Source organism: Anser anser, assembly GCF_964211835.1.
Source record: "Anser anser genome assembly, chromosome: 1".
Taxonomy (NCBI): Eukaryota; Metazoa; Chordata; class Aves; order Anseriformes; family Anatidae; genus Anser; species Anser anser.
The window spans coordinates 43042585-43067894 of record NC_139720.1 but is presented as its reverse complement, the minus strand read 5'-3'; the positions used below and the strand labels follow the sequence as shown (position 1 = coordinate 43067894).

The 25310-nt window shown below is 37.9% G+C and overlaps 1 protein-coding gene across 10 annotated transcripts in view; it reads right to left on the bottom strand.

The window, feature by feature from the left end:
- OTOGL (otogelin like) overlaps window positions 1-23290 on the bottom strand; it is a 100295-nt gene extending 77005 nt beyond the window's left edge. For 3 of the 10 annotated variants that reach the window (XR_014578110.1, XR_014578111.1, XR_014578112.1), the window contains exons 1-15: window positions 22846-23288; window positions 21853-21892; window positions 20719-20767; window positions 18413-18473; window positions 16737-16835; window positions 15891-16045; window positions 12591-12712; window positions 10915-11120; window positions 8010-8140; window positions 7280-7386; window positions 4818-4924; window positions 3932-4057; window positions 3114-3222; window positions 2785-2831; window positions 1218-1363 (exon numbers count right to left, since the gene is read on the bottom strand). Coding sequence is in view for 7 of the 10 variants with exons in the window: in XM_083820197.1 (XP_083676323.1) it covers window positions 1218-1363; window positions 2785-2831; window positions 3114-3222; window positions 3932-4057; window positions 4818-4924; window positions 7280-7386; window positions 8010-8140; window positions 10915-11120; window positions 12591-12712; window positions 15891-16045; window positions 16737-16835; window positions 18413-18473; window positions 20719-20767; window positions 21853-21892; window positions 22846-22924 (1584 nt within the window). In the remaining 3 variants the exon portion in view is untranslated. Of the gene's footprint in view, window positions 1-1217; window positions 1364-2784; window positions 2832-3113; window positions 3223-3931; window positions 4058-4817; window positions 4925-7279; window positions 7387-8009; window positions 8141-10914; window positions 11121-12590; window positions 12713-15890; window positions 16046-16736; window positions 16836-18412; window positions 18474-20718; window positions 20768-21852; window positions 21893-22845 lie in introns of all 10 variants that reach the window. The other 7 variants (XM_083820194.1, XM_083820193.1, XM_083820195.1 and 4 more) reach the window with 5 other exon arrangements.
- Between the last annotated feature and the right edge of the window lie 2020 nt (window positions 23291-25310).

The window sequence follows — 25310 nt, the reverse complement described above, 5'->3', positions numbered from 1 at the left end:
TAAGCAGACAGAGATCCCCAAGAATTGATACTGGGTTCACAAGACCACACCTGCACTTCCACCCTCGTTTCTCTTCGTTGCTGGATTACCCTATGTCAGCAAAATTCTGACCACATCTGGGCTAAGCTGGTGCAACCAGAGCCCAAATGTAGCACTGCAGTAGAAAGAAACTATTGCACTTCTGGAGGTGCTTCTCTTCCTCCTTGAAACATAGTCATGACCTCTGACTGCAGACAAAAGGATATAATTTCTCCAGAATTATACTAAAATAATTTATAAATGTGTGACTATCAAAAAATGATGACATATAAACTAACACCCATCGTTTTAAAGTGCTGTACAAGCAGAATTTATGAAACCATTTACAGGACAAATGGTGACACATAGCCAACTAAAACCAACTTTTTTTCTCCTGGGCCTCTATGTTTTCACACTGGAACTTTTTAAGTTGCCTAGAGTTGTGCTAAAGGTCATTTTCAGTAGCAGCTTTATCTCTCAGTGGCTACCTAACCAACTGTATCATACTTGAGGTCACCTGAAATGTAGAAACAGGAATCTCAACACCTATGCAGAAGAAGATACGTACAGAAAAGCAGAGACACGAGCACACAGGCTGCTGTGAGGCAGTCTCAGAGTCCTTTCCCCTAACAGCCAGTTGACTAAAAATGTCTTTAAATCAAGTCTCACAAATAAGTACTTTTTATAAGCACATCTATTCATAAGACCTGTCATTGAATATCTGCCAAAATGCTTTCAAATAAATATGTATGGTGCTTAGTCTTTTCAACAATTTTCTAAAAGGAATGGTTCCAACAATGTAAATATGCTGTAACATAAAAAATATGTATCTAAAGCTATAAAAAAAATCTCTTGCCTAATTGTCAGTGTATTAAGCATGCTCCATACAGTCAGCAAAAGCTGTTCTAAGGCTTCATGCAGCTGTTTGTACTGTAAACATAGAAACATATATTTATTTAATGTGCATAAATTAGTAACTCTTTAGACTTAATCCTTCAAAAGTTGTCATTGCTTTTACAAAGGACAGTAAAACATGTAGCAGTTTGACAACTTAAAAAAAGCTGTGAAAAGGTTTCAAATTATGATATTTTTCTGTTACCATAATCTGCTAGCTTACAGTAGCACCTTTACAAAAGTAAATACATATGAAATATATAACCACATGTTTGTTATGGAAGTTCAATAACAGTGTGACTTACCTGTCCACAAGGTGCTTTCTGTAAAGTGATTGTGAATTTGTTTTTCCCAGTGCCTTTTACCAAAATGTACTGGCAAATCCCAAGAAAGGTAAAATGACGTCCATCAAATGTTGTGAAATGAGAGTTACCTGTGATGGAGCATTCGGCTTGAGAGAAAAAGAATAAATAAGAACGTTCACTGACATAAGAAGTTATTATCATTCTGTAAATGAGAAATATAATGTAATTTAAAAAAAAAAAAAAAAACTCTCCCCTTATTTTTTGGCACATAATCCAGTCTAGCTCTAATCTTTATAGCTGTTACAGCATTTGGAAGTGAAATATGTTATAGACACTTATTTCTATTTTAGGTATGTTGCACGTACCCATTCGCAGCTTTGGTTCTAACTAGAGTGAGATATGAGTCACAGATTGTCTAGAATACATGAAAAGAGATAATTAAAAAACAGCTTTTTCTTTGTTACAACTCTGAAGTTTCCTGGAATCTTCTTCATCTTTTGGCATGATTGAATGTAAAGGAGAGAACAAGCTTCTTTCTCCTCCCTCAGAGGGAGCCTGTTACTGCAGGCATGGAGATGCCGTGTCTGAATATGGGGGCTGTCCTGAATTCCAGGTGAGCAGAGGACACTCTCTGTCCTCAGGGTGCATCTATATTCATGCTTCAGTTCAGATCAGGAGTGCACTGTTGAAGCAAGTCCCCAGCACATACACACCAACCTTGGTTCAGTTCATGGGGCCACAGCCGAGCACATCTAACCCTCTCCCAATGTTAATAAGCATTCAGTCCCTAGGATAAGACTAATCATAACCAATCCCTTGCAGGCACACACAACAAATACAAAAAAAAAAAAAAAAATTTTTATGGAGTGGTTCTAAGTGTCAGCTTTTTTACTCTACAGATCCACCCTGTAAAGCTTTTTTTTTTTTTTCTAGCACCAGCTAAGCCTTTTTTACTACCTCATTCAAAAGGGTTTCCTTAATTTGTAAAAAAAAATAATAATATATCTTTCAGAAGTTTCATAGCATAATCTTGTGTAAAGTACAGAACTGACAAGGGAGTTTCACTACTTGACTAATTCATGTTTGTCTGAGTAACTCATTACAGAGGCATGCAGTCTTTAAAGATGATGATCGAGACATGAACTGCTGTTACAAGGGAGACAAGATAGCATTCTGAGCATCAGAATAATGCTCTTCTTGTTCTCTGCACTACAGCTGCATCTAGAAGTGAGAACATCCTTAAACATGGCCCACTGTACAGATAGTGTGGTGCCTGTCTGTGGAATAAGGTGCCTGTCCCCAAGCACTTAAGAGTGCAAGTAAGAGATAGAAGAGAAAAGGTGAATGTAACACACTGAGTTATGGAACCAAATGGGAAAAAGCACGGTGAGTACTGTCAGGCAGTTAACAGCTTTGCCTCAGCTTGCCCAGTGCTGCTGGGCATGTGTCTGCTAAATCTTTCTTAAAATCGCATCCCAAACCCTTAGACTGTATTTGAATCTGTTGTCTTTTGAAAAGTTTGTCTCCTATGTTCACTGAGGAGAGAAAGGAATCTTTAAGTATATACCTGGGCAATCATGATCGGTACAGTTCCAAATGCCACCAGTGCAAATACTAAAAAGAAAAATCACAAAATACAGAAATTCACTGTTTTGATATTTAGCAAAAAGAGCAGCTTTGAGGTAGTTAACAGGTCTTGAATTCACTGTTTCCATAGAATAGTCTGTGTATTTTGGTAATACACAGAGCTCAGACTGTAAAGCACAAACACTAACTATTTAAATTTTAAGTGTGACTATCATGTTAAACATGTCACACAAGTGTGACTATCATGTAAAACTAACTACAGGCTACAGTCACAGACAGAGGAACCACAAACATGAGGCTTTCACATACCAATTACTACATTCTTGTTCAATTTTTGAGCCTACAGGGAAGGCAGTTCCATGATAAGTACAAGGACAATTTGACACGGAGATACAAGTTCCATTTTCCATAATGAGACCTATTGGGATGGAAGTTTATAATTGAGATCAAAAACAAGTTAGTGGACTCCAGATCACTGCTGTTCCCCCATCTGACTCAAATATTCAAATATGCAAGAAGGTGAGCTCATCAGTCTTAGCCAGGGATCAACATGAAGAGTTACCTAGTGAATGCAGATGGCTCAGAGCAATCAATGGTATAGCTCTCTCAAAGCAGTTTTCACTCTGAATGGTTGCTCTATGAAAAATATCTGCCTGAAGTGTGTAAAACTGTACAGAGTCAAAAATACAAAGATTCTGAGATCTTATAATCTTTAATCCTCCCAGAATAGGACTGTTCATAGTCCAGTCCCTACTTTTTGTTTAGTACAGAACAAAGGAAGATTTCTTGTACAGAGTGTAAGATACATTCTGTTTAAAGAAAACCTCAGTAGGTTTAGGAATCATTCAAATAAAGTGGATTAAATTTATGCTATCCCTCATTGTAGAGAGCATTAGTTATGGCTCCAGGTTTTAACTGATATTTCATCCTAAACCACAGTGACTAGATAAATGTTTAGAACACAGTAAAAGGCAGAATTACAGTGAGAGTAACAACAGCTAAAGCAGAAATTACAATATTCATATTTTCTGGCTTTTAACTTTAAGCATAGTCTATTTAGACAACTATATTATTATGCTGCATGGTATCTTTAAACATATTTTTCACATAAAATTAATGGTACTTACCATCTGGACAGTAACAGCCATCTAAACAGTGCAAGTTGCTGCCAAGACAATCTTTTTCAAAGGTGCAGGTTGGTGGACAACAACTGATACAATCACGGTGTACAAAGCTGTCTTCACACGTCTCAGCTAGGAAAAAAAAAAAGAACATTATTACATTGCACATTAGTGTAATTTCTCTTTCCGTACTGGAGAACTCCTATTTATCTGAATAAACAGTAGTGCAACACTTCTGGTATAGGTAATTATTCAGATCAGGTACAATGGATTGTTTGGAGAAACTGTAACAGATGAACTGTGACGAATCTCTCATCATAGTATTTCTATGTATTCTAGTATTTCATAGTATACTATGACAATGTCATAGTATTTAAATCTATTTATCAAATTCTTACATCACTTCTCCACTAGAAGTTATAATTTCTGTGACAGGGGAACGTGTGCTCATATCTCAACTAGTTGACAGTCCTGTGGATGAGACTGAACTGCATTTCATGGGTGGTGGTGATGACTAGAAGGAGCTGGATTCACTGTATTCATTCTGTTATAGAGCCAGTAGAGGCTGAAAGGTCAGCTGGGAAGAAGGGCAACATCAGATCTCAACAGATGTTTTTTCTTCCTCCTAGAATATGATCAGCATACATGAAGTTTCAAGCAATCTGCACAAACATGAATTTTAAATGGATCTGCATCAGATCACAATGGAATTAAAATATTCCTCTAGCATATCATTTACCTCATTTTTCACCAGCAACAGTGAAGCTGGATGATCTACTTGGGTGTCAGGTTTGAGTCCTATAGTAACAAATGTTGTCAAAATGGAATTATTTGAGATGGCTATGTGAGGTATTTCAAAGGTCACACGATATGCTTTATTAAAGAGTCTTACTACAGGCAGGAAAATCATCCCTCCAATCTCGCACAGGGGACCCAGCATGAGAGCATGCTCGAGCGTACTCTGTCACGGCTCTGCAGTATGTTTCATCATCGTCCACTCTGAAATAATAAAACAAGAGAGCAATCACCAAACTCAAATCCCATCTACAAATTTCTGCCACCAAACACTGCTCAGGATAGTTCAGTCAGCTGAGGCCGCTCAGCTATAGAGGCATACTTAGCGAAAATGCTGTGAAAAGGGATGAGCTATACTGAATACACTGCTGTGTTTTTATCAGTTGATCTCACAAAAACTTTTTTCATGTTAATATTACCACAATGAACAAAACCAGTAATTTATTACAAAATAAGAAAAAAAATATGCTTATGGTGAAAGAGAAGCATGACCTTGTCATGAAGATGTCAAGATCTATGTCTTGGGCTCTCTCCTTCCTGCATGACGTGGAAACTCTGACCTACACTGATAAGAGACATTCTGGGCCAAGTAACAAGTTCAAGTTTCTGATTTATAGTCAGTCCTTGAGCTTAGGTGAGGAGAACCCTGTTGGTAGACTCCTGACCTTGTGCTGAAGTGCTTGGCACCAGAAGCATAATCCACCAGACATTGTAGACGATTTCAAGGAGTTACAGTGCAACCTTGAACAAAGTCATTATCTCTGCCTTAGTCTGTGCAGAAGAAGCCGGACAGTGCACTTTTGCCAGGATCAAGTAAAGAGACATTCACCAATATTTAGGTAACCTCAAATTTTATTCAGATTCAAATCACATAAGGCAAGACACTACCATTTTTTTTACTGTGAAAGTTCAACAACTCCTGTCACTCACTGTGAAGGACCTGATGACAAAATGAACTAGTCACAGCAAGACATTTCTAGTAAAGCATGACCAGGACAGATTAGCTGAGTTTGTCTTTCAGCACAAAAGATCAAGCTTCCAAAATTAATGTTCTTGAGAATATAGTAAATAGTGTTTGTATTCTGCTTTCATCACATCTGTTACCAAATCAAACAGCACTATATTCTTCAGGACAGTGATCAGAATCTCTCCCAATTCTCCTTATCTAATCCAATTAAATGGGTCTTAATAGAAAGAATACTTGGCATATACAGTGGCCCCACAAGAAACATTGTAAACTTACACTAAGACACAAGAAGAGAGGTCTCTTTTATAAACAAAATAAGCCTAAATTAATGAGGTTCTCAGACACAGAAACTTTCTTCAAGGTTTTTAACATTCACACAATTCATATCAACACACACATGCAATTTGACAAAAATCAAATCCTCCATAACATCATGACACTGATTCAATGCCACATTTGAAAATTTGATTTTCATTGTTCTTCCTTTGCTCCTTAACATCATGACACTGATTCAATATCACATTTGAAAATTTCCTTTTCATTATTCTTCTTTTGCTAAGGAAGAGGCACAATAAACTCCTGAGTTATGAAGAGGCAGCTCAGCCCTTCTCTTAGCAAAATCAATGTACAGATCATCAACTTCAGGAAGCACACTTTGGAGATTTGCTTACAAACCCATATTCTTCCATTCTGACTTGGTAGCAAAACAGAAAATCAAAAATTCATTGAAAATGAACTAACAAGTTGTAATGGATGCTTCTAAATGATTCTTAGTCTTGTGAATTTTTCTGTATACTTTTGATTAAATTGATGATACTCTGAGAAGGCCACCATAGTATCTGGTATAATTCCTGCTATTACTTCTTAGTTATAAAACCTTTTCTAAAAAGGAAGTTATACATTGCTCAGTTTTGTTCAGTTACACTCCGGAGAACCTGTTTAGCTTGAATGACTGACATTAACTAAACAGGAGGCTGGAGCTAAGGGAAAAATACCAGGTTGCGTATAACACAAGCAACTGAGGATATGTAATTCCCACCAAAGCCAGTGACAGCTGAACTTTTAACATCTCTGAATTTACACAAACAAAGCAATTTTGAAAAAGTCTACTGAGTTAAATGACTTAGTAGTTGAAAGGTTACTCTGCTATATTTTTATCAGAAAAATAGTACAACTGTGTCAGACAAATGGACTTACTCTTCCAGTATCATTGACATTTCCCCCTGTAGATTTTCCCAATCTCTGCGTATTTTTGACTCAAGACTTTCAGATATAGGTATATTGTGTGTGTGTGGTTAGCAACTCTCTCTTCTGTCATTAGTGATTCTCCATAGATTTCTTTCCCAAGCATTTGTCTAGTCTTTCCTTGAATCTATGTAAACCTTTAGCAATCAAATTATTCCTTGGCAGGGACAAAGGCTGTGTGTCCTCTGGTTCCACAGTAAATCACCCACTGAGCGAAACCCCATCTCTTTCGCTTTGAACTCATTTCCTACTAACTTCACTCAATACTGCTCAATTCTTGTCTGAATAGAGAGAGTGAGCATTCATTTCAAGCATCAAAAATAAATATACAAGAACTCCATTCTTACCTGCAAAGATCATTCATACAGCTAGAAATATAAGAATATGGATCTATGCTTTCATGACAGCTGAAAAAAGGAAACTGTAGGAATATTTGGCACTTGAAGAATATGTCCTGCACATTGAGGAGAAACACAAAACAATAGTTAGCAAATACTTTCCGAATGAGCATAATTGTTTTTAGATTTGTTGAGCTAATCCAGGGTCCCTTATATTCCCATTAAAACCTGAGAATCTCACAGTCCTGTTTTATTATTATGTCTTGTTTATTGTACTTCCTAAAATTTGTCCTCTCTGTCTGCAGTGTCTTGACCGCATACTGCTGCTGCACAGAGCTGGGATGGCAGACTGAAAACTGATGACAACAACAACAAATAAAAAAAAAAAGGCATTTAATGCCAATCCAGGAACTGAGTATGGTACTTCTGCAATATTTCACAATTTCTAAAATAATGAGGTGTAAGATTCAGTTCAGGAAACTGAACCCAGGAGTAATGCAGCAATAAAGAGCTCTGTCAGCAGACTTGTACCACTTGGCACATCCTATCTGAACATTTGTACTCTTAAGCTAAACTTCTGAAGAAATCTTCAGATATTCCCTAGCAACAGCCCTGATCTGAACCTTCTCAAAGCCTCAACGAATTTGAGGTTTTTTTTCAGTGTGGTGCATATGGCTAGATTCTTGTACTGTCACTAGGTAGTGAAGATGAAAAAAAAATCATTACATGATTAATTTACCTCAGTGGATTTTTCATCAGCTGAGCAAGGACTGGAAAAATCTGAGGCAGTAGGTACACAAGCTGCATCATCTGGGGTTTGCACAGCCCAGCTATTTGCAAATTCAGCAATGTCTTCTGTATGTTCATCTACTGCATGAAAAGAACACCCAGAAAAAAGGTTGTCAACACAAGCACAAAAGGCATCTTGGAAATTTCTGAAAGTTTTAAAATATATTCATTACTTCAGATACAGATATGTTCAGAGTAGTGGAAGTGTAGAAAAATTTTATTTTTCCTTTTTAACTACAGGTAATATTTTATACCACATTTAAATGAAACAACAAAAAAAAAATAACATAATTACTGACAATTTTGTAACAAAAATTCAAAGAAGGACTGCAATGAATACCTAAGAAAGAATGCATTTATTTAAAATAATTTAAAGCTTTCATCATATTTAACAAAGCTCGGTTAGCACTATTATCTCACTCCTTTTCCCCTAGTGCAGAAAAGCCCTAAAACAAACACAATGCCCAGTTCTCCTTATAGCATGAGCAAGGGAGAATGAATGAATGTCATGCATAATTGGAAGTCATGGCAACAGGCAAAGAACATATACACAAGAACATACAAGAAAGTTGGCAGTAGAGGAACAGACCACAAATTTCCATATTTTTGCAGCAAGAACTAAATATTACATTTTCTGTATGTTCTTAGCTATGCTAAAAAGTGTGTATGGCCTCCACTTTGAAGAACCTTCCTGTAATTAGTATCTATGCTATGGTGATCTATACCAATGCATGGTTAGGAGATAGGATATTGGAAAGAAATCAGCTACAGTTTGTTTTGTATTGTTTTGTTTTCACAGGACTGGGTTATCCAAAACTTAATAATCTTCTTCCAGGACAAGTACAAAGTTGGACACTCTAGAATATGGAAAACTCCAAAACACAATAATCAGGTGTTTGTACTTGGATCTCAACAAATAAACAAAGCTAATATCCTAACCACCAATCTGATTTACTTAAGAAGCAGGGAGAGTTAAAACTTTTCTTCCTCTCTGACAAAAGAGCTCTTTTACACAGAAAACACTTCACAAACATAAAAGGCTTTTTTTTATGTTGTTGTTGTTTGTTTGATTGTTTTTATCAAGAAGTAAACCTGTTGGCATAATTCTGGTTCTGCAAACACATTTTAAAATGTTTTATTTTCATTTTGACATAGCTTGAAAAATCAGTTCTAAGTCTTAAAAAAATGCCACAAAATAAAATATTTGTCTTTTAAATAGTTTTATGCTCAGATACAGTCTCATATATCAAAGCAATGCAAAGATGCCGTTAAAGATGAAGATTAAGGAAACAGAAAAGGAGCTGATTTTTTTAAAATATGCTTTGAAATGGAGTATAACACGTCTCAGCACCTTCTTTATTTGCAGCAATACAAATACAGGGCATTCAGACTGTAAGACTCAGGCTAGATGTACAAACTTCCCTTACACTACTGTGGGAGTAGGTTAGCTGGGGGAGATAAATCATCATCCTGGGTGATTAATGACATTTGGAAACACTTAGAAAAAAGTTGCTGCTTAGAAGCAACTTGAATTAGCAGTATATTCTTGTGAAGATAGCAGAACTTCTTGCTTTGTGTTTGCACAGAGTCAAGGCACCATGTCATACAGCTGGTTCAAGGTTAAAGTGATTCACAGTGCTCTGGATGGTACACTACAATAATACTGTCATTTCTGACAATGCAAAATACTAGAAGAAATGACAACAGAAAAAAAAACATAGCACTGCAAATGAAGAAAGCTACCAGCTGCCCTACTTCAAATCTTTTATAAAATACATTTAAAGATACTGAAATTATTACTTTTGAAGAGATTGTGTGAATTTCCGTGAATTGTAAATCTTCCCTGAACTCCATTTTTATCCATTATTTTAGATCAACATTTTTAACTAGTTATTAAAAATACTATACCCTGGTGCGCAGAAGTTAATGTATGAAACAGGGAACATACTTCTGTCATGGTAGAAGACAAGAGGAATTTATATTGGGAATATTTTTAAAGACTATGCAAAGATACGTAGACTGCTTCTTCCCTTAGTAAGAAAGTCAAAACCCATTAACCATAATGAATAATGCAAAACAGCGGAGGGAAAACAGTTACTGTGAGGTAACCTTTGCGATTTAATGATCTGCAGGGACGTGGGACTTGATTTTCTCAGTAATTAACAGTAATAACAAGACAGTCCCATCTTTATTTCTACCAGACTGAGTAAAGGATTTCTCATATTCCCAAGCTTGCTCTTTTTTTGTATTAGATGTGAGTAGAACAAAAGTCTCTATAGACTACTCCCTATATAGAACTACAAAGACTACAGAATACTCTTATCAACTTAGCAAATCACCTCTTCCTCAGATACAGCATTGGGCAACTCCTAATTCTACAGGGTAATAAGAGACCCATAGCACAACATACCAACAGAGAGATATGAGGAACTTTCTGGAAAGAGCTTTAAAAATTTACATATTTCAACTCATATTTTTATGATGGTAATGTAAACAAATGACTCAAGATTGTGTTTTTTCCAAATATTAATATTTTGGCTTTTTGCTCCTTCTCCCTCCATCCTTAAACATAGAGAAAACCACAAGCATTTGTTTATTTATTTATAATTTGAAGGGACTTTCATCAGCTAAGATAAACATACCCCGAGTGCTTTGCTGAGCAAGAAAAGGCTTAAGCATACATATAAATACTTTCTTGAACTGTTTTTTTTCCCCCTCAACATTTTTAATGGCATTGAAGAGTAGAGATATTCTATTTTCTACTGAAATAAGATCTCTGTCTTTTTACATGATATTTTTAAAGTGAACATCGAAGCTGTTTAGAAAAGGTAAGCATTTCTAAGCTATTTACTTACTATTTTGCAGTATCAGGTCATCATATTTATTGCCATTAAAATTTCCACAGAGGCCACAAGATTTCCCTTTATGATCTTCTGTCAGTTTAATATAAATACCAGAGTTTCCATCCCAAGCAAGAGAAAAACCAAAGGTAGTTTTCACCAGAATATAGTCAGCCAATCTCTCAACGAAAACATTTCCAACTGTCTGAGGCAACATTAATCTGCAAAAATAAACAGCCTACTTCAAAGAGCTCAGATGAGATGAAGTTAGTGATAGAAAAATACCACATAAAATATCACCTTCTAACTCACTACACCCTTTTTTCCAGTTGTATACAGTCTCTTAATGGCCTCAAGTTGCACCAGGAGAGAGGTTCATGTTAGAAATGAGGAGACATTTCTTCTCAGAAAGAGTAGTTAAGCATTGGAGCGGGTTGCCCAGGGAGGCAGTGGAGTCACCATCCCTGGGGGTGTTTAAGGAAAGGCTGGACATGGTGCTTAAGGACATGATTTAGTGGGTGATATTGGTGGTAGGGGGATGGTTGGCCAAGATGTTCTTGGAGGTCTTTTCCAACCTTAATGATTCTATGATTCTTTGTTGCATTTTTACCATGTTCTTTTCTATTTGCTTCTCTGCATTGATCATCAAAAGTGACTGCTTTTCTACTGTATACATCTATCAGTTGTACTAATTCTAAGCCTGAAAGAATCTTCTTTTCAAAGCCCAGAAGGGGCACCTTAAAGAGCACATGACTTCATGAGCATGCTGTGTTGCCACAAGGAGCTCTGTGACACTACTAACAGTGTTCCTGGTGTGGTGAACACCAGCAGCCCTTCTGGGCAGAAGATCGATCATCAGATTAGATGTATGCCAATGGAGAAACTTACAGTACAGAAAATACTTTTGACCAAAAAAAGTACATCCTCTTCCTTCGGCCACTGACCATTGGAAAAAAATATTTCAGTATGATTTAATCCTAATCTTCCAAAATTGCTTCTGTTGGGATGAAGACAGATGGCACAGTAGCCATCAGTCTCAGATGTTATAGTATTATTACATCAAAGGTAATCTAATCTAATCACCTTCTAAGGTGATACAAAAAAACACGTCTTTACAAGTCTTTGAAATTTTCTGTACTTTATCTAACAGTAAAAAAATACTTATGATAGCCTTGTACTCATTTATTTATTTATTTTAAAAGGGTATATTTGAGGGTTTGATGTACCTCAGAAATGTGGAGTTTTTGCCCAAAAGGGCCAAAGAAGACTTAAGATCTTTGATTCAATTAGTTCAGGCTTGTTCATAAGAAGGTTGTGTGTTGAATTCAGTATAGCTGCACACCAAGCATAAATAAAGACTACCTTGTTCAAAATTGTATCAGGATGCACCAAAGATTAACTAGATTAGTGTGGTGTAGACCTTGTCTATACAAAATTTAGATGGTTAATCCTGAGGTCAGAGCTGAGAAGTTGAACACAAGGTTCATGAGGAGCACATGCTACCTTCATTCATGTATTACATGAACAGCATTACGTCTTTTCACACTAGCACTCTATCAGTCCCAATATAGAATATCCAGGGATCAGTAAAAATATATAGCAAATTATTTTCTCTGGTTGATGTCAAAAGCATTAATTTCCCAAACTTCACATTGTCTTTCCGCAATAAAATATTTGAAACCATCACTTACCTTTTTCCTTCTTTTCTTACTTCATGTCCTGAAATAACTATTTCTTCTTGGTTTGAAAAAAATAAGCTGACTGACCTCTGACAAGAATATACTGAACCATAGCAGTCAGGACTGTTATGAACCTTAGAGGGGAAGAATACACACACAGTTAGAATAAATGTTTATTCTCAACAATTTCATGCAAGTTTTCGTAAAGTCATATATGATAATTTATTTTTCTGTACATGAATCACTGAAAGAATTTTAGAGAGAAATATTTAAAACGTAAAAAGGTCATACTTACAAACATATGCAAAAATAAGTTCATGCTACTCAGTACTACTAAGAAACACAGCAAGTGCTTAACAGCACAAAGCATCACAAGTTAGTGGCTTAAACACTGTGTGAAATACTCAGGTAGTTTACATAGATGAACTTCATAGACACCATAGTGAGCTGTTTTATCACTGCCAGTGTAGGAGCTTGTTATTTGCACCTAGACACCCCTACTGCTCATTTTCTAGAGGTCTAGAGAGGACTACTGTGCAATACAAAAGCTCAGCATAGTGCCAGCATTCTCCGAGCCAGCTGAGACTGGCATCAGCTGATCCAGCATGCCCTCCTGAACCACTCAGGATTTGTTGAGATTTTGGAGTGCTCCCACAGATTACTGCAGGCATCTAACATAAACACATCTATTAAAACCCATTTTGCATTAGTTTCTCAGCATCAATGGAGAAGTGTAGGCTCTTCCAAAGTCTGCCTGTCCCCATTGTACATAGATAGGGTAGTGAGTCAGGGTGCTGCCTTAAATCTGACATCAGCTTCCCCAGTTTCAGCACAGAAAGGATCACTCAACCAGAGAGAGATCTGCAAAATAGTGTCTCACAACTATTGGCAATATGTGACTTCCATGACTGCCCACTACTAGGGGTGTTAAGCAAATCTCAGATGTGTACTTCTAGAAAAGAAAAACATGCAACTCCTATCTCAGTGAGCCTACAGATTTATGGCAATGAAGTAATCTCAAAACAAAAATAATGTTTTATCAGAACTAGGAATAGGCCAGCATGCCTCCTTTTTATAGCTTGCAGAAAGGATGCTACCTTTGCAGTCGGGCTTCCTTTCCATTCCCAGCCATCAGCCATGGCAGAGCATGGCTCCTGCCTTGCAAGAATGTCTGTATCCCCAGAGACAACAGGGCTTTTTTTGGCCAGGGTGCACTCTCAGGACATGAAAACCTCAGGTTAACTCTGACTGATGATAGGAATGCAGGTCTCCAACTTTCTGTGCATATGCTTTACCCATTTAATCACTACTACACAGTTTTGAATTACGTTGACAGTAGTCTAGGTGAGTCTGAAGGACATACCTAGTCCAAGCGCAAAACTCCCGCTAATCTATGCTATGCTAATCTCAGCGGAGCAGGAATACCCAAACTGGTGTGATGTTCTAGACTACTATGCTTCAAAAGCATATATGCAGGTTTTAGTAACGACTGAGGAGGCATGGGAATATGCTGTGAATCTTAACTACCATTACCTAAATTAAAATGTAGACAGAGTTTAGACAGCTCGAGCATGACTCCTCTGACCATGTGCGTCAGCTTTCTGCGAGAAGGATTTGAGCCGTGTTACCAATTTACTTGACAGTGCTGTGAAGCTAAATAGATGAGTAACTGTGAAACATTTTGCCAGCATAGTAATGGGAGCTGTAACTAGTAACTAGAGCTATCACTTTTGTAGAAAAGATTTATTGGTAAACACATACAGCGCTCACACATACACTAACTAATCTTCCTAGGCTGACAGTTAATGCTGGAAATAAAAAACAGTTACTTCTTCTCTGAGTGAAATAAACCAAGCCAGTAAAAGCATTAGGGTTTTTACATGTATAAAGAAAGTTACAATTAAAGACATAATAAATGTTACTAGTATTGACAGATGGTTTCTATGTAAGCCTGGCCTAAGACAGAAACACAATCAAGGAAAATCAAAATAGGTCTTGTGTTTTCTTCTGCTCTAGAGAGGTGGATTATTAAAACCAGAAAGACCATAATGTGAGCACTTGGCAAGATTTTCAGCTCTCCACTGCCCAGCTGGTTGTGACTGTATTGCTTCAGCATTACTTGTGACTTTTCTGAATAAACATTTTAAGTTTTTAACAAAGTATGGCATTTGTTCCAGCAATTGAAAGGTAATTTCTCTCTTTTCAGAGCAACTGGAATCCATTGAAATAAAGATTCTAGATTTTTAATATAATCTTGGGGTTTGCTATAGCATTTTCTGAAATCTTGTAAGAGATGATAGCTGCATGCAAAGAATTAAAATGAAATAATGGAAGGCAGATGTAACATCATTTGCCTATGATCTGAGTGAGTAGAAATGGCAGATTAATCTTCTTTAGATGCTAGTATTTTGGGGGACAAGAAATCATATGTTAATAGATGAAAACTAGTTCTTAGAGCAGGAATCAGAACCTAGATCTACATTTGCCCCTGTGATCACTGTGGCCACCACGGTTGCATTACAGTTAGGACCACTCTTGTTCCCTCTCCCCTGCCCAGTCAGCACCAAATCCCAACCATTGAAAAAAATACCATAAAGAGCTTATGTTCTCTCCCCACAGTAACCTACAGCCTGGTAATTAGGGCACGTTCCTTCAAAGAGGATAGAGGTTTGAACTCTGCCTGATCTCAAAATCATTAACCATGGATACCCATAAATCTGAGGAAATTACTAAAAAGAATGCCCCCTATACATAGGTCAAGATGAAGGCTTTTGAGCTGTTAACCTTCTCTGCATGACGCAGGGGTAATCCAAAATTAGAACACAAATCCACAGCGGGGACAAACTTTTTCATGGGTCAGGGGAGGTAGCTCCACATCCTCGCATGCCAATGGCTGCAAATCGGAGCTTGGTACGATTGGGTGCCCAGCTACCAGGCAGGTGACAGCTGTTTGCACTTTACTCAGCTACTCAATTTTTTCTACAATCTGACAGCTAAAGTTTATTGAAGTTTCCAAGGTCTGCCTTAAGACCCAATTTTGCTACACAGGATTTCCCAGAGAGGAGAGAACAGAGATCCTTTTTAGGAGAGAGGGAGTAAGAAACACTATTTTTAATATACTGACTCTGTTGATTATCATTTCATCAGTGTTTTGAGTTGCTGCACACATGCTTAGACATTTTCCAGCAGCATAGTTTTGTATTTAAGTAAGTAACGCTACAGTTTGATCTATTTATTGTCTCTCTACTTACTTTACTTATGAAATACAGGTATACTCAGTGTGTTATTTCTAATGTACGCTCACATACTTACCCAAACAGTGTACTGGGGTTCTGGAGTACGGCAGTCTTTTGCAAAAATATAGGAGCAATTTCCCGGAAAGTAGTAGTAGATGCCATCAAATGTTTCAAAGTGATACTGTCCCCATGACTTGCAAATCCCATCGCGGTCCTTACCAGTGTTAGGAACTGGAGAGAAAACACTGAGTTTACAACAAGCACAGTAATCAAAAATTGACAGGTGACAAAGGTGTCCACAGAAGTAAATGCTTAGAAAGGAAATAAGAGCTTATAAACAAAATGTACAAAAAGGATGAAAGATAACCTCACTTCTTCAACTTTATTTAAAGTCAGTACTTTTTTCTTTTTTTTTTTTTAATCTTTAGAATGCAGTTTTCGTCACATGCAATCATTGCAAGTTTTGGATTTGCTTTGGTAGAGGCATTTTAATTCTAAGCAGAAGCAAGGGATTAAAGTCCACTGAAGATCCAGAAAGATGATTCTTGCTAAAGGAGATTCCAGAAACCAGTGCATTGAAAGAGTTAATTATTTTATTTGCAGTAGGTCACTGCTAGAAAAATGCAGTGACTTTTTAGTTGTTCAGTTAACTATAAAAAAGCTGGCCAGCCGCTGACATACTAGACAGTGATCTGTCTCTTATGGCATCTATGAATCATCACAGACCAAATGTTAAAACGTAGGCATTTGTGACGGTGCTATTTCCCTAACATATAATATAATTTTAATCCATGTGTCTTCTAGTGGATGACATCCCTACTACAAAGGAATCACAAAAGTGCTGTTAACAATATTGTTTTAAAAACTTTCCCCTTAAATTTCACTTGAACCCCAAACTTGATTCTTTTGGCCCCACACTTACCAATTTGGCACCTGCTTCCTTGAGCCCGAAATAACTCACAATCACAGTCACCTGCCTCTGTGCAACCTGCTCCATTAAGGCACTCTTGAGAACATGAACCTGTAAGCAAGGACAGCAGCCTTTTAGTAGATACAGTATTTGGCAAACAAATTGAGACTCACATTAAATTTTTTTATTGTAAAATCATTAGCAGCTGTATTAGCTAAGAAAATTAACCAACAACAATCTCCAGTTTTTAACGTTTACTTAAATTTATCCTTTGTGTTTCTTGGTTAAAAGACAAGGTTCTCTTTTGGTCTGAGACTTGTACACTAACAAAGGAGCAAAAGGTCAACCTCCTCCCAGCAAACAAAAGGTCAAGTTCCCATGTAAAGAAACCAAATCCCAGTCCTCCTGGTCTTGAAATACACAGGACACAGATTATTCTAATTGACCAAATTCAGCACAATTTATGCATATGTTCAACTCCTCCCTCCTAGGCATTACAGCAAAGGGTATATTCAGCTTATGAACAGTCTGGAATGCATAATTTACAAAGTCAAAAACAGTTAAAAATAGCCCTCCATGCATGCTAAAACTTTTAAAAGGTTATTTCTGCTTAAGAGGTGACTGGAGTCAGAGACTTAAGATTCCATGGGAATGGCTTGTTTTATGTTATAATTAGTAATTGTTTCTAAATGCAGTTTCATTAAAGGGTTATGTGGTCTGCTTGGACGCTAAGACTTCACTGTCTACTAACCATTCACTGAGGTGGGTCTAAATCATAGTTCCCCAAAAGTGAAGGAGAAAGGAAATTTCAAATTTCAGGGTTTGAGATGGTTGATTTCCCTGTTGGGGAGGAATTAAAACCCTAGATACAAACATTTCCAAAGCTGCTTACAGAGATTTAAAAAGCATTGCAGAAAGCAGGAAGGCAATGAAATAAACAGGCCCTTCCACACCTAATGGAAGCCACTGTAAAGCTGCTAGTGACGCTAAATGGTAACAAAACTGGACCTTCACAGTAAAGCTTAGTTTTGAATGCTTAGTTTTGAATTTTTCCCATTTAAGAATTGCTTTCCAAATATGCACAGATACCCTGAAAGCACAGGGCAAAAAATACTGTTTATAGAACAGCATTAATGTGGAAAACTTTTTTGCTGTTACAGCTATGAACTATGAATTATACATATTCATTTACATGGAAAAATACAACAGGAAGCACCTACCCAGGCATACATATTTTCCAAGGATAGTGAAGTTCAGTTGCATACAACAAACATTTCTGCAAAATAACTTGGACCTGCTTTAGGTGTTTGGACAGTGCCTGAACCCCTCTAGGAGTAGCCCTGTGCTCATTGTCTTGGGTACAACTGTACATTCCCATAATCAGTTCATGCCTCTCAGACATACTTACATCCTCTCGCAAGGACAGAAAAAGTGGTAGTAAGAAAATTGTACTAGAAATAAACTTTAAAAAAATCAAAGGATTAGCTTAATTAGCTGTTCAGATTTGGTCATAAATCATTATTTTGAAAGTCTAATTTCAGTGGGAACCGTATGCTATTTAACATGGATAAAATGAAGTAATGAGTTAGTGTGGGGTTTTCTAGGGGACAAAACCACTGGCAACATGGGAAGGTGACAGGAAGGCAGCGTGTTCAGGGGCATCTCCTCCTGGGACGAGCAGCACTGACCTCCTGGCGGGCTGCGCGTCAAGGCCCCATGCAGGTGTGACCGAGGAGAGGCAGCTCGAACCTGACAGAAACACAAAAGGAAAATCAGTGTGTTTCTGCTTTATGAATGCACCACTATGAGCCCAGGGCCTTGCAGCAGCATTGAGAGAGGACTTTGAGGGTTATTTTAGCACAGTAGAGACACCTGTGGCTCGTCCAGCACAGGTCATGGCCTCAAGTGCTGTGATTGACAGCCCAGACTAGCAGGAAAGGCAGCGACTGCAGCACCTGGCACTTGGGGAAGAGAAGCATGGTTTCGGGGGGACGGGGAAGGATACGGCTGTGCCCTGGGGTCACTGCTGGCCTCCTCTCCATGTCTTCTGCTTCACCAAAGGCAACAAACCAGCAAGGCTCCACTGGGGGAGATTTGTGTTTACATTTGGGAGGAAGACTGAGGGCCCAGACAAGACTCTTGCCTTTTTTGCTTCCATTAAATACCAAATGTTTCTCCCCCTAACTCATGCCCTGTACCACTCCCCAGTCATCCAACTGTGGCCACTTCAGCTGTGATGGATTTCACATCCCCCTTGAGATCCTTCAGAACTCATTTCAGCTCGTCCAAAACAAAATGGGGGGGGGGGGGGGGGGGGGGAGGAGATCTTCCTGATCTGCATCCTGTCTTGTATAGGAACAGGGGTACTTGGGACTGTAAGGAAGTCCTGGATCTGACCCAGCACTCTGCTGTTGCAGTTTGTCACGTCACATCATCCCTTCCAAGAACTAATCAAGTTCCACATGACAAGCACTCTGGGGTTTTTGCCCCCACAAGTACGGTTGGGAAGTTTACCAGGGTGAAGTGCTGGGCAGTTAAATATTTCCCCTGTACATTTATTCATGGCCATTTTTAAATCTTTTTGTTTTACAAAGCTTTGCCCTTTTTCTTAAATAGCTCTTCATCCCTGCTTTGTTTTGTTGTTCTGTTTTGTTGTGTTTTTTTTTAAATCCCTCTCTGATATATTACCAGAAAGCAGTTACCCTTCCATGCTCCCCATATGTCTAACACCAGCCTTCAGCAGCACAACAGAGCAAAGCAACTTGTTTAAGCCTTCACTTGCAAGATACTCTTTCTTCGCTCCTTCTGCTAGTCCTTCTCCATGTCTGGAGCTTAAAATAATGGATCTCAGGATAAACACAACTGTACAGTAAATGGTTCAGGTGAAGTCCCACCAATGCCTCATGCAGTGACATAAATACTTCCCTCCTCCAACTGGAAATACTTTGATGCACCCAAGTAGCACAATCCATCTAAAACCAATCTGAAATGGACCTCACCAGCTCACCAGAAAGCTGTTCCAGGGTCCATCATTAGCCAGAGAGGTTCTCCACCACCCCTGCATAAAAACACCCCTCTCCACATCCTCTCTTGGTTACCCTGAGCCAGGCCTCTCAGCAAAGCAGCTTTTTGCTTTTGTGTTGTTTTGGGGAGATAGAGCTTATTTGCTGTGACAGCACACTGTCCTACTGAGCACACTTCTGGACCACCATCAGTCCCCAGAGCCCATTTCCCTCAGAAGGTGTCTTCCTAGTGAGGAGAAGAGGCATGACTCACCTCAGTGTTATGTTTCATACTGGCTACCTTCTGACTTGGTGAGGAGACACAAAATTCTCCAAGGGACATAGAGAAAATGATTTGTGGTTCTGTTGCAGCCTGCCTGCAAGACCCTGAGAAGATGCTTTGGGCTCCATGCCTGCCCCTGTAAAAAAGGGCTGTAACATTTGCTCTGGCTCTGTAGCCCAAGATGTCTACCCACAGGGGAATGAGTTTCCCCCTATACTATTAAATTGTAGTCAAACATCACCTTTGTGCTGCATAAGGCAGCAGTACAGAGCGTGGATTGAGGAGGGACAGACCTCAGGCCGCAGTGGTGGGACCGGGGCCTGGGCCGAAGCTGCCACCATCACCACACCACATGCAGGCTCCTTGTCTACAGCCGCCATTGTGCTTTTCATCAAACACTAACAGCTTTCTAGGGCTTTCTGTTCGCCTTCGCAAAAGGCAGAAGAACCACGGTGTTATTTCCCATGGTGTGCGTCAGTCGGTCTATCAGGGTGGGTGATTCAGAGAGCGTTTCGCCAAGAGCGAATGAATGTGTGAGGCCATGGGTCTTGGCTGGAGGTGAGCAGGTAGGGAACAGCAGCTCCTCCTCACCGTCCTCCTGTTACCACAGCCTTGCTCCTTACAAAGGCCCCATTGTAACAACAGCAAAGCCCAGAGCAGAAAAGGGGGAGGCTTTCCCCACCCTCCCCCTTTCGGAGGTATAACCTACCTCTGCTGTTAAGAGATCTCTTTTCTGTCGAGTTGCATTAAACTCATTTCTGGAAGAAAACAAAAAGGAACCTGTATAATCGAAGGTCCCTGGAACAGCCTGAATAAGCAGCTCCCCAGAGAGAAGTGTTTCTCTCTGATTACCATCACTTATCAAAGAGGTCTTTCTTGGCTTAACATTTAAAATGGTGATTTTTTTTTCATGGTCTCATTTTACAGAATTCAATAGTGCTCCAATCTCTGCTCTCAAACGTGGGATGCTTTATCAGGGAGGTACATGGGGCTTATGAGGGAGAGGTAAGCAGGCAAAATAAGCTTATATGACAGGATACAAAATTGCAAAGCAGTTTCATAGGTACTTGACAGTGTGTGTGGCAGCAAGTTCCCCCAAGTGTGATTTGAATATATTGTGACAGAGCTTTTAATAGCAAAAGATGGCTTGCCAGCTATAGCTGACTTAAATTTGCAATTAAGTTTAGAAACAAGGGCAGCAGGCTATAAAACATAGTTTTATCAACAGTCCAAGATGGCATATTATTTGATATGCATGTGTGCTCACTAGATGCAGAGGTCACTAGACATCCAAAGCTATGTCCAATTGGAAACTTCTACTAAAATTGATGGCATAGTTCCCATTTAATTCAATGGGATCAGGAACATTCCCTAGTTTGGGTTTTGTTTGGATTTCAGCTTCTACATGAAAACTTGTATTGAAAATGTTTATTTTATGGCTGTATAGCACTTACTTTTCTGTGCTTCAAATAGCAGCTAGGATTTTATCATGCAATTAAAATTGTAGAAGGATACTCATTTAATGTATTTTTCCAGACATAAAATAATGATCTCATCCTGGTTTCATTCCATTATTCCACTAAGCTTTCTTGAGACCATAGAAGTATCATTTTTCATAAGTGCCTTCATTTTTCAAATAGAGGATCCATGCCTGTTGTGTAAATTCTTTGAAAAGAGATGTAAACATTCTGAAAGTGTGTTTTACATCCAATGCACATGTACTTGACATCTTACATGTCAAATTCAAGACTATATTTTACTTTCTAACTTACGCTATATCAGATAAGCCTTATATGTTTTTGTTTTATTTGTAGAACTTGACAAATATGGAATAAAAACTTACCTTGAAGTTCTTCTCAAAAGAGAAAGCTTGCAATAAGATCCTGTAGATTAAAAAGTCATTACGTTAAATGTTTTTCTACAGCCTCACTCTGCATTTGGCAAACAACACTACTGAAATTTGTTCTTTAAAAAATGGCTAATGATCCTGAGTTTTCCAGAGCACTTTTACATAAACTTTTTTCTCTTCCTAAGGGACCTAGCAACAGATGCTTTCCTTCCTGATAGCTTGATTCTTTCAAGGGCTTATCAACCCCAATTTTCCACGGTCTAAACTCTGGTAAATACTACCACCAAAAAGAGAGAAGAGTTCTTAGTTGTTCAGAGCCTCAGACCAAATCTGATAAAATTACAGGAGGTAATTATAAGTACAAGGGATACTCAGAGCTATCCAGAATCAAGCTCCTTCGGCAGTTAGGTGTAATCATTTTCTGAATATTACTTGCAAAATTCAATTGTAATCCGGTTACTCTCTTTCTCACATTGTCTTAGAAATCTTCATAATGGCTGCAAATAAACTATCTGCAAGACCCATCTAAAGTGAATATACTGGTTAAAAATAGGATTGTTTCTATAACCAGAAGAGCAATTATTTATTTAAGCATTCCAAAAATGCTTAAACAAAGTGCAGGTGCGGTCTGATGAAATAAAATCATACCTTGTTGAAATTCATTACCTGCTTACTCATCTGACAGTAGTGGCAAGGAATAAACGAAACTTAAACATAGTTCCTTGACAATTATTTTGTAACAAAATTCAGACATAGAAAATGTGTCTTTTTAAAAAATAAGAGCTATATTTTAGCTTCAACACCTGTCAAAGAGAAAGGAGATATGTAAAATGGGTTATTTAACCTATGTTATTGTTTCTTGAATTCCAAAAAGGGTTAAAAATATTGTTTGATAATGATAGAAAAAGAAGTAGCTGTATTAATAAAATATTTAGAGAACTCATTTTTAAAGTTAGTATTTCTTCAGAAATGGAATAAAGTTCTTACCTTGCAAAGAGGACAGCAGTGAATGAAGCAAAAATATACTCCACGGTATCATTAAATTGAGTTTTCCCACAATGTTCATTTCAGTATAACTTGCTAATAGGAAATTTATCCAAATTGATGGCTTTGATTATGATGGCATCTTATAACTACGTATTCCTACAGTGTGTTTAAATCCTTTCAAAGTTAAATAGTTGGATGCATTATTTGAAATAATACAACGCAAAAAGGAAAAAAGAAGACATCAAGCTTGGTAGATATATACAGCTTCAGGAGCTTTGCAAATGTTGCATACAACTTTCTGGCTGCATGTCTCTCATTAGTAATGCGTGGTAACTCCTCAGCAGAGTCTGTATTAGTTACACTTTTGCTAGACCTGCGAGTATTACTCCTCTGTTGAGCTCAATCGGCCCTTTATAACACAGAAGACAATGACATAGAAAGAAATTTTGCCATGTCATGATGGTCTGAGAGATCCTTCAGTCGTCATTACACCTTTGTGTGCTTTGCGGCTTGTGTTGATCTCTGCCCTTTGCTTCTTATAGTGAAAAATTTTAGCAAGAACCTCCAGTTATATTAATGCATAAAATATAACCAGATCATTTTGGAGATTAACATATGAATGTTCCTCATCTGTTCCAAGAGGAGAGACAAAAAAATCGATGAACCAATACACTTGGATTTTTAAGAATATTTGAGATACATTTTTGTGTATAGTTTGCTCCTGTCATGAAAGAAAACTTCCCAGCAGATAACTGTATTTCACTCTCATTAAAAAACTTGTTTGGAAATTTTCATATTACCAAAAAGGAGAAAGAAATCAACGGGGCCAGGGGGTTTTGTTTCTAATTTTCATTAAAATGGAAAACTGTAAATTCACCAAAATTTAACACGAACATATATTAAAATGGAAAAAACCTTACCCACTTTACTCTAAACATTAATAGAATCACTAAAAAGTGCAGTTTTAATGACACATATAATGCTAATTGAAATTACTACAACTCACTTTCATTTGCAAAGCCTATCTTTTGTCTTACACTTCATTCTTCCTAGCATGCACTTTGTAGGATGCTGGGAGCATTTGGTTGTGAACCAAAATAAAATTCAGAAGTTTTTGGTCTCTCTCAGGTAAAAATTTCTCCCATCAACTCTTTTAGCCCTTTCTCTCCCCTTCTCCCCTGCTGGACTGGAAGAGAGGGCAAAGGAAAACATACAACCTCTCCAATCACAGTCAAAGACAAACCCTTATGCCCACACAGCAGTACCCATGCAGGTTTAGGATCACTGGTGGCCTAAGGACAATTATTGCAAACTGATGTACATTATTACAGTACACTGTGGTTCCAGTATTTCTTAAGATTTAGTTTTATTACTGACTGTATTTAAGTGACTCTGGATGCAGTTTTCTACAAATACATACATGCACAAAATATTTACCAAACAGCCATTGAAATGGGTTATCTGTCCATCTTGTGTTTCATTATTCTGTAAATCCTAAAGGAAACTTATTTACACAATTCACATTTCAAGGAGATTTTTGCTGTTTTTACTTTTGACTAACTCCAGGCTGCTCCCACTCACTGAATATGCTTATCTGCAGCCAGTCTGCATCTTCCAGCTTATTTTCATCTGCTCCACAAGATCCAAAACCACTCCAGTCTGCAAACTGAAGTAAAAGAATTGAGTTCCTTATCCAAATTAACACACTAATGTAGTCATAGTCACAGATTGCAAACATTTAATGGGGGCACCTACCCTGTAGGAGGTGGCAGAGGCTAATCAACATTTCATGCTCTCATAAATCTCCTGTTAGAGGATGATGCCTTGAGGTTGCTGTCAAGCTGAGATGAACCCAACACAGCATTAGAGTTTCCAATTTCCATTACCAGTCTCTGAGTTATTTTCCTTTGAAGCTATGTCTGGTGTAGAAACCATTTCAAACTCTTATAAGAAATCTGATCTGGGATTCTTCCACTCCTCAAGATGATATTTCACACCATGTTTCATATGTGGCATCAAAAATAATAAAACTTTCCATTAATATAAATTAACTCTTTTGATTTAGCAGAAGCCATTAAAACGACTTTTTGTTTGTTTGTTTTCAATTTTTATATAATAAAGTTGAGGTAATATTCAGGGAGTGTTAGTATTTCATTGTTGTTTGACTTCTAATGACTTAAAAGTAGGCCAAGCCTCTGCAGCTGTAAAGGGTCTTTTTAAGAGTTAGAGCAATAGGTTTCATTAGGTTTGGATATCTCTGCTCAAGGCAGGGTAGGAAATAGCACGGTCCCAAGCACATGAAGGACATTAGCTAATAAGGAAAAAGAATTATTCATCCAAGTACACTGAACTGTAGCTCATAGGACTATATTAAGAAAGAAAGAAAAAAAAATGAATCAAATTATATTCAAGCAAAGACAAATTATCTACACAAGTAGTGGAATACTCGCAGATTGGGACTTCTG